The sequence below is a fragment of the Drosophila tropicalis genome, unplaced genomic scaffold (assembly GCF_018151085.1).
Source record: "Drosophila tropicalis isolate 14030-0801.00 unplaced genomic scaffold, ASM1815108v1 contig_593, whole genome shotgun sequence".
In the NCBI taxonomy this organism is placed as follows: domain Eukaryota; kingdom Metazoa; phylum Arthropoda; class Insecta; order Diptera; family Drosophilidae; genus Drosophila; species Drosophila tropicalis.
This window is the reverse complement of record NW_027173070.1, coordinates 15,331,868-15,340,547: the sequence shown is the minus strand read 5'-3', so window position 1 is coordinate 15,340,547 and position 8,680 is coordinate 15,331,868. Positions and strand designations below refer to the sequence as shown.

The window sequence follows — 8,680 nt, the reverse complement described above, 5'->3', positions numbered from 1 at the left end:
TAGACCATTTTTATAGGGGGCGGCCAAAAGAAATCGGTGTGTAATAATATATAGATAGTTAAGCGAAAACGGGTTTATTTATATTTATATCGCAATTAGAGAGTGCTGTGAATCGGTTCTTGTATTGACGGTGGACTGATGACACAATTAACATCAAATGCGAAAAGAAAACAAATGAGTTGAAAATTGCCAGAGCCGGAACAAATGAATGGGACTGTATGCTGCCATACACATGTGTATATACATGCTTATACATATATACATACATACCTACATGTATACACACGACACACATATGCACATAACGAAATTTGAATTTGTTTGAACCGAAAAGCATAAGCCGTAATTTATTAAGGACAGGCAAACAACAAATTAAAGAGAAGAGGAAAAAATCTAAACGAGGGAACGAAAGAGACAGAAAGCATTCAAGAGGACCCCGAAAAGGCAACGGCAAAAATATTTCAGCGCAGGTAAGCAAAAACAAAAGATACAAAATATTCTCTGCCTGTATGCGTGGTTGGTGCGTGCCACTGTTTTCCGTAAGACTGTGTGTGTGTTTGTGCGTGTGTGTATTTTTACCTGCATTTGGCAAGCAAATTTAAATAAGTGCGGTTTTTGCGTATCAACAATTAGTCTGCACTTTTGCTTGCAACAAGCAAGACGTCCAAACATTTTTTCTACGCATTTCTTTTATTTTTCCTGCTGTTCTTGGAAATAATCATAGACACACATACATTCTCATATACAGTTCCAGTGTGACCAAGTCAAGCACAGCTTTTTATTGTTGTCAGTTTGTAAATAACGGTGACTGTTGTTTGACAATCTGAGAGAGTGAGAAAGAGGACAAGAGAGAGTGCGTGATTTGAGTGAGTGTGTGTGCGAAAGAGAGAAGGTGAATATCTTATCGCCCAATTCCAAATTTGTTTTTTATTTAAACGTTTTTTGTTTTGTTTATTAATTGCAGCATTTTTGTTTAAGCGCACTTCGGAAAGAGATCGAACTCGAGCAAGAGTAAAAAGAAGCGGCAACATATGTAATTCCAAGAGAAACTTAATTATAATACATAGAAATATAAACTTTAAGCCTAGACTAGGTGAGTATTATGAACAATTATTAAAGGTCGTCTGATCTCTATTAACATCTCACTCTTTCTTTCATCCCCCCATTTAGTATTTAAAATTAAGCTCAACAAATACATACAGACAAACAAACAAACAAAAAGCAAACATGTGGAATTCCGAACCAACAACAACAACAACACATCGCCAGCATCATCATCAGCAGCAACAGCAAAATGGCAATTCTACCTCGTCCGGTGGTCAGCCCGCCGCTAAACAATTGGGCATGACTTCGGCCATAAGTCTAGCCGAACCTCGTCCAGAGGATCTTCAGCGTACGGGTGACCTACGCGGCTCTTTGGAGCCATATAATGTATTTGAGAGTCAAGACGAACTGAATCATCGCATGGAAATATTGGCCAAACTAAATACCTTGGTCAAGCAATGGGTTAAAGAGATATCCGTTAGCAAGAATATGCCAGAAGCGGCTGCCGAGAAGCTTGGCGGCAAAATCTACACATTCGGATCCTATCGTTTGGGTGTCCATCACAAGGGCGCGGATATTGATGCCCTGTGTGTGGCACCGCGTAATATCGAAAGAACTGACTATTTCCAGAGTTTCTTTGAGGTACTCAAGAAACAGCCCGAGGTCACAGAATGCCGATCGGTGGAGGAGGCATTTGTTCCGGTTATTAAAATGAATTTTGATGGTATTGAAATTGATTTGCTGTTCGCTCGCCTTTCGCTCAAAGAGATTCCCGATGATTTTGATTTGCGTGATGACAATTTGTTAAAGAATCTGGATCCACGCTCGGTACGCAGTCTAAACGGTTGCCGTGTCACAGATGAGATATTGGCTTTAGTGCCAAATATTGAGAACTTTCGCCTAGCCTTGCGTACCATCAAATTGTGGGCCAAGAGTGAGTATTGTAGAGTAGAGCAACCTCCTCCCAATGAGCCGAAATGAAACTGTTTTAATCTTAAAAATCTTTTTTTTTTACAGAGCATGGCATATATTCTAATTCGCTGGGTTATTTTGGTGGCGTCACCTGGGCCATGTTGGTGGCACGTACTTGCCAATTGTATCCAAATGCAGCAGCTGCCACATTGGTGCATAAATTCTTTTTGGTCTTTTCACGCTGGAAATGGCCAAATCCCGTGCTACTCAAGCATCCAGACAATGTTAATCTAAGATTTCCAGTAAGTTTGTAAACATTAACCAATGTCGTGTGAAATACTAATTGTAATTTTTCTCTATAGGTCTGGGATCCAAGAGTCAATGCCTCGGATCGTTATCATCTGATGCCCATTATAACACCCGCATATCCACAACAGAATTCCACATTTAATGTGTCCGAGTCGACTAAGAAGGTCATATTGACCGAATTTAATCGCGGCATGAATATTACTGATGAAATCATGCTCGGCCGTGTACCCTGGGAGCGTCTCTTTGAGGCTCCAAGTTTCTTTTACAGATATCGCCATTTCATAGTGCTCTTGGTGAATTCACAGACCGCCGACGATCATTTGGAATGGTGTGGCTTGGTTGAGTCCAAAGTGCGTCTACTGATTGGTAATCTAGAGCGTAATGCTCACATTGCATTGGCGCACGTGAATCCCAAGTGTTTTGAGTTTAAAAAGGGTCAGAGTGCGAATAGTTCGCAGAGCAACAGTGGCAACGAGGATGATCCAAAACAAACGCAGCAGCAGCAGCAAACCAATAATCAGACCAACGCCGCTGCCTCCACAGTAACCTCATCACCATTCTGTTCAATGTGGTTCATTGGTTTAGAATTTGAGCGTTCCGATAACCTTAATATTGACCTCACCGAGAGCATACAAAACTTTACCGAGCATGTCATTATGCATGGGGTAAGTAAAGAAGATAAAAAATAAATCCGTTTCTTCTTGATTGTTAATGTATCTTCTATCTTTTTGCAGGTCAACATAAAGATGCTGAAAGAGGGCATGACTATCGATGCACGTCATGTTAAGCGTAAGCAGCTTTCTCTCTATTTGGATGCTGATTTTCTTAAGCGTGAACGCAAATCCATGGAGAATCATAACAATTTCAACAACACACTGCTAGCCAATCGCAAACGACTCTCCACAGAGTTGTCACAATCTCAGGATCCACTGCCAGGACAACAGCAACAACAGCAGTCGTCAGCCGGCAGCAATCGGGGACGAGAGAGTGGAGCCAAGGTTCATCGTTTGAGTGAATCGGTAAATAAACGTTATAAAATTGCCTTAGCTTAACTATGTGTGAGTGTTAATGTCTATTGTTTAGCTAAATGAGGAGACATCAAACACATCCAGCGACTTGGGTGCTGTGTCACCCACAACGCCGACAGCGACTCAAATGCAAGCACCGAATTTTAAAGCAGTCGCAGCAGCATCTTCAGCGGGTGCTGTTGGTGGTGGTGGTAAAAATGGTGCCGATGTGGTAATGGATGTCAGTCCGGAGCCAGAGCAAAAGTCCCATAATAATGGCAACAGCACCACGGCGGAGGTGGCCTGTTCGTGACAACCGCCAACTTTACAGTCTATACAACAACAGAATCCACCGCCACCGCCGCAGCCACCACCAGCACCACCATTACCCACAGCAGCACCACAAAATCATCATCACCATAATCATAATCATCAAAAGTTTAGGAAGAATAACAATGCGGCTGCAGCGGCAGCATCAAATAGCATTTTCAATCAGCGTTCAATATTGCATGCGACTTCGAGTTTAACGGCTGCTTTAAGCATAACCGGACACAAGCGCAAGCAACCACATACACCCACAGTGTCAGCAACAACAACAATTAACACACAGGCAACAACCACAATTAGCAACAACAACAATAACAATGACAATGGTTGTCACAGCAGCGGAGGAGGCGGTAACAATTTTTGCTATTACATTGATGATGATGATGATGGTGATCAACAATCACCCACACAACAACAACAATCGCCAGTAGTTGCTGCAACTGGATCAACAGCCGCAACAGCAGCGGCAACATCGTCATCATCAGCCCCTCCAACAACGGCAACGACAATTTCTTGTAAGTTGTTCAAAAACTTATTCATTCTTTGCTAATCTCTTTCTTTCTATCCATTTATTCATCTCGTCTCTCTCTGTATCTATATCTATAACTGTATCTGTGTGTGTGTGTGTGTGTATGTACTTACTCTTTGATTTCCATTGTGACGTGAGACTGTTACTATTATTATTATTATTATTTACCTCTTTTATTATTACCTCTTAGGTATTATCTATTCTTAACAATGGTATTTCCTAGATAAAATCTGCAAGAAACATTTTTTCAATAAAATAAAACTTCTTCAAAAAGAACAAAATTAAAAAAAAAAAAAAAAAAACACAAAAAAAAATTCATAAAATGCATTTTTTGGTTTTTATTTCTTACAAATTATTTACATATTTTCTAAATTATTACTAGCTTAAGTTTAAGAATTTAATTAAGCCATAGTCAATATAGAACACATAAGCTATACAAGATATTAATAAGGATAACGATTTAATGAAAAAAATATATAGAAAATTAAACAATAATACAGAGGCCTTTATTATTTTTTTCACTTTAAAACAATAGACATTTTTTCTTAAACCAAATCATTAATTTCGATAAATGATTGGCTTGACTAAATACCCAAGGTCTTGAGTTCAGAATTTTAAATAAATTTGAAACCTACATTAAGAAGAAATTTCCTTAAATTAAAGACAACTTGCAAAGCAGAAAATATCTACTATATAGATTCCGTACTATGTTTAATAGTTTACTATGTATACCAAAACTGACCACTCGACTATTTTATTGCACAAGATACATATATATATCTTGTATATATTTCTCTTGTGTAACAATTCTATTCATTAAAGTAATTGTAATTTAAAAACTCTTTAAATGTTGAAATTTGTTTATTGCTATATTTTTCTTTGAACTTTCGTATGTTTTTGTCAACTTTCTGTTGCTCTGACCTTAAATTTACAAGAAATCTCAACACGTTACTGAAATTTTTAACATTTTCGACTCGAATTCTTGTCTATATGTTTGCCAAATTTGAGCCAACTCGGAGTTTGAATGATACAAAGTCCTAATTTTTTGTTCTATTCCCCATAACTTTTGTACTCTATTTTCTTCGAGAAAGTTTATCTCATAAATGTGATGAAATATTTATTTAATTCTAATAATAGTTTATTGTTATTATATTATACATAACATAATATATAAAAAAGGTAAAACATATGATAGAAAGTATAGAGAACAACTATAGCTTATGAAGTGAAATGACCAACAAAGTCAAATGATATGATTAATACGATTTGATTTCTATAGTAAAATACAAAAAAAATAGAAAGCAAAAAATAATCATTTTTATACAATTTGAAAAATACAACTAATAACAATTACGGCACCTGGTCAAAACATGATCTGAACAATAAATTTAAATATATATAAACATGCATAAGATATTTAAATATAACAAATCATGTAACCAAACTGTAAGGATTTACAAAATTCTTTTTTATTTATGTATCTATTATGTTCAAGGGACTTGGAACTCGTTTTAATTAGTTTATCGTTATAGCGAAGTTGTTTATACTATAGCTCCTTTAAAAATGTTATATTATAAGGTAAATTATAATTAGTTATAAATTATATAAATTATATTAGTTTGTTTTATTTATTTATTTATTATTCTTTATTCTCTGAACTCCGATTTGTTATTTAGTTTAAAATATTTTCTTTTTTTTCTCCTGATCTTCTTTTAACTACGATTTGAAACTCTATTTAAAGACTTTAATTTTACTTTTGTTTATAAAATTAATACCTATTATAATATTATCTAAAAAAAAAAAAAAAGTTAAAAGTGCACGCTTCTGACAATTGTATTAATATTTTGAATTTTATATATTTCCTTCATTCTTTGCAGTGTAAAAAGCTATAACTTATACGAATTAAGGATTAGTTATCGTAGTTATTCTTCTCCCCATTAATTTTCTTGGCTTTTAATGCCTCAAAAACAAGATGGAAGCCCAAATATTTGATTCAAAGCGGTAAGTTGGCCATTAAATTGAATGATTTAAATATATATATAACTAATTCGTTTTTTTTTTTTCAATAGGTTTCCATTATAAGCCCACAACATTTAACATTTTTCTTTAACAACAAACAAAAAAAAAAAAAAAAAACAACAAAACAAAAAACCATATAACATGCAACAATGAGAACATGGCAAAAGATAGCAACAACATCAACAACAACAACTTTAAATTGAATGAAACAAGATGAAGAGGAAGACTTAATCAACATTTTTTGGAGCGCCACAACAAAAAGCATTTCGCTTAAACTAATGTCTTAATAATACTGTTGTAAATCTTTTTTACTTCCCCACAGCTGGTATGCGAGGAGTGCATAGAAGAAAGAGTTATAGATATTGAGTGAGTGAAGAAAGATTGAGCGAGTGAGTGAGTGGAGTCTAAGGAGTGGAGGATTGTGACAGACTTGAGAGCCACAAATGCCACAATTTGCAACAACAAACAACAACAACTTTACTTACCACAGAGATAAAGAAAGGAAACAACTACAATTTATTTTTTTTTTTTTTGATTTCGAATTGCTTTTTAATTTCCATCTTAATGTGTGTTTTTTTTCTATACACTTATTTGTTTTCTTCTTCTTCTAGTTATACAACGCTGAAAATTTGAAACAATTATGTTCGTTTTTCTAAGAAATGATATCTGAAAAAAGGTAATAACAGCAAACAAACAAAACAAAAAAAAAAAAAAAAACAAAACCAACAAAAAAAAAAAAAAAAAAAAATATACAATTGAAATGAAGATATTGATATAATTTTACCAAATAAACAAGGAAAAAAAAAATTACGTGGCCCGAAAGCTAAACAAAAGTTTTGCGTGTTTTTATTTCAAATGGTTCAGAAAACAAACTCGGAGCGAGTCTTTTCATTAAGTAAATGTTTTTAAATCTAATTTTAAATGCTAAATAAATATAAACGATTAACTTAGCTAGCCTACTGTCAGTGTAGTGATATCTGATACGAGTTACGTTTTGGAGATCACCGGAAGCAACTTTTACAGACTTGGACTAATTGAACGAAATATTTCGCAGGACTTTTTAATTGATTAAATTTCATTTCATAACCCAAAGTATATATTTTGATATATTCATCCAAATTCTTGTGGATTGAGGTACTGGATGATTACTCGTATTAATATTTCTTGTTAATTGAATAAAATACTTTGGAATGTATGTATGCATTTAAATTATAATTAAGTCATTAGACTGCCCATTTGATAAGACTTTTTGACAACTGAAGAGAAGACTGACTGAGACTGAGATTGAAATTAAACTGGAGTCATTAAATTTGTTAATGGGCTCAGCTAAAATTCTAAGATTTTCTAAATGTTTGAAAATATTTATAAAAAAAAAGGAGCTTATTAAAAAACAATAACTAAAAATATTGCCAAAAAAATTAATTTCTTCGTTTCCAAATCATATTTTCATACTTAATCCTTTAAATAAAATAGATAGTAGAAGATGCTCATGACTTGACAAAGGAAACATTTAAAGAAATTAAGTAGTTGGCAATTAATTGATTAGTTTTCTCGTTTCTCTTTAATGAGTTGATGCAATGGATATTTTGGAATGTTCATTTCCATTCGTTGATTGCGTCGCAGAGCGCACTCTTGGTATTCCCTCCAATCTGAATATTCGGGCTTATGACATTCCTCCGAATCGGCATACCGAAAAATATCTTTTCTCAGATCCATGTAAAAGGGACGGCGTTGGTATTTTGTGGTAAATAAATGTGTCTTCAGCCATGTTTCCACCTTTATTTCACCATAAATGGTTGATCGGTTAATGCACACCGTACTGGCATTTTCATTGTACGGGTAATAGTTTTTGACGGGATTCGAATTGATCAAAACCCGACCCATGGTGTGCCTTCCACGTGGAGCGAAACGAGTATCCCGAAAAACATCGCCGTAGGTCACAGCCCATGGGTTATCAATCCACTGACCGTATCGATCACGTGAATATAATGGCATCGATACACTCCACTCGGTATCTTTGGTCGGGTGTTTTCTAATCCGTTTGCCATGTAGCTTGAAATCAGAAGTTTTACTTTGTTTCAGGTTCGTAGTTGCCTCCCTCGCAGCGTCTTTCGATCCTGTCACTCTACTCGAAGGATTAGCATCAGCTTTAAAAGTGAAGCCTCCAGGAAATAGTTTGCTTTTGACTTGCTTGGCAACCTTCTGAGCCGTGCTTCGGCTAAACTGAATGCCATCGTGTACCATTGTAGCCTCAGATGTGGGAGGACTCTGTATGTCAGTGACATTTTCTGTGATCGGTAGGGCAAATAATTGTGGCGCTCCGAGTATCTAAAGAATGCCTATGGTATAGATGATTCAGAAAGTTCATAGAACCATTTACACATACGTTACCAAGAAGAACAAAGTACATGAAGATGTTGTCCAAATCCATCACAGCTCTTGAATATCAATCATTGAACATTGGAAATATTTTGTTTGTTTTTGGTATAGTTTATTTATGTCCGTATTTTTGTGTTTGACTTAAAATTCACTT

The 8,680-nt window shown here is 35.2% G+C and overlaps 1 protein-coding gene and 1 long non-coding RNA gene across 2 annotated transcripts; one reads left to right on the top strand and one right to left on the bottom strand.

Annotated features, from left to right (window-relative positions):
• Nucleotides 1–6,287, top strand: hrg (hiiragi). Its single transcript, XM_068290132.1, is given in 10 exon segments — nucleotides 1–36; nucleotides 100–470; nucleotides 965–1,093; nucleotides 1,171–1,978; nucleotides 2,062–2,258; nucleotides 2,319–2,930; nucleotides 3,000–3,284; nucleotides 3,349–4,114; nucleotides 6,006–6,129; nucleotides 6,198–6,287. Coding segments are annotated over 6 exon segments (2,616 nt in total). The 5' UTR covers nucleotides 1–36; nucleotides 100–470; nucleotides 965–1,093; nucleotides 1,171–1,227; the 3' UTR covers nucleotides 6,011–6,129; nucleotides 6,198–6,287.
• Nucleotides 6,288–7,689: 1,402 nt separating this feature from the next.
• LOC137577720 (uncharacterized) lies at nucleotides 7,690–8,680 on the bottom strand. The gene is made up of 2 exons (XR_011032460.1): nucleotides 8,539–8,680; nucleotides 7,690–8,486 (listed from the first exon to the last, which is right to left on the bottom strand). It is a non-coding gene; the product is annotated as an uncharacterized lncRNA (long non-coding RNA).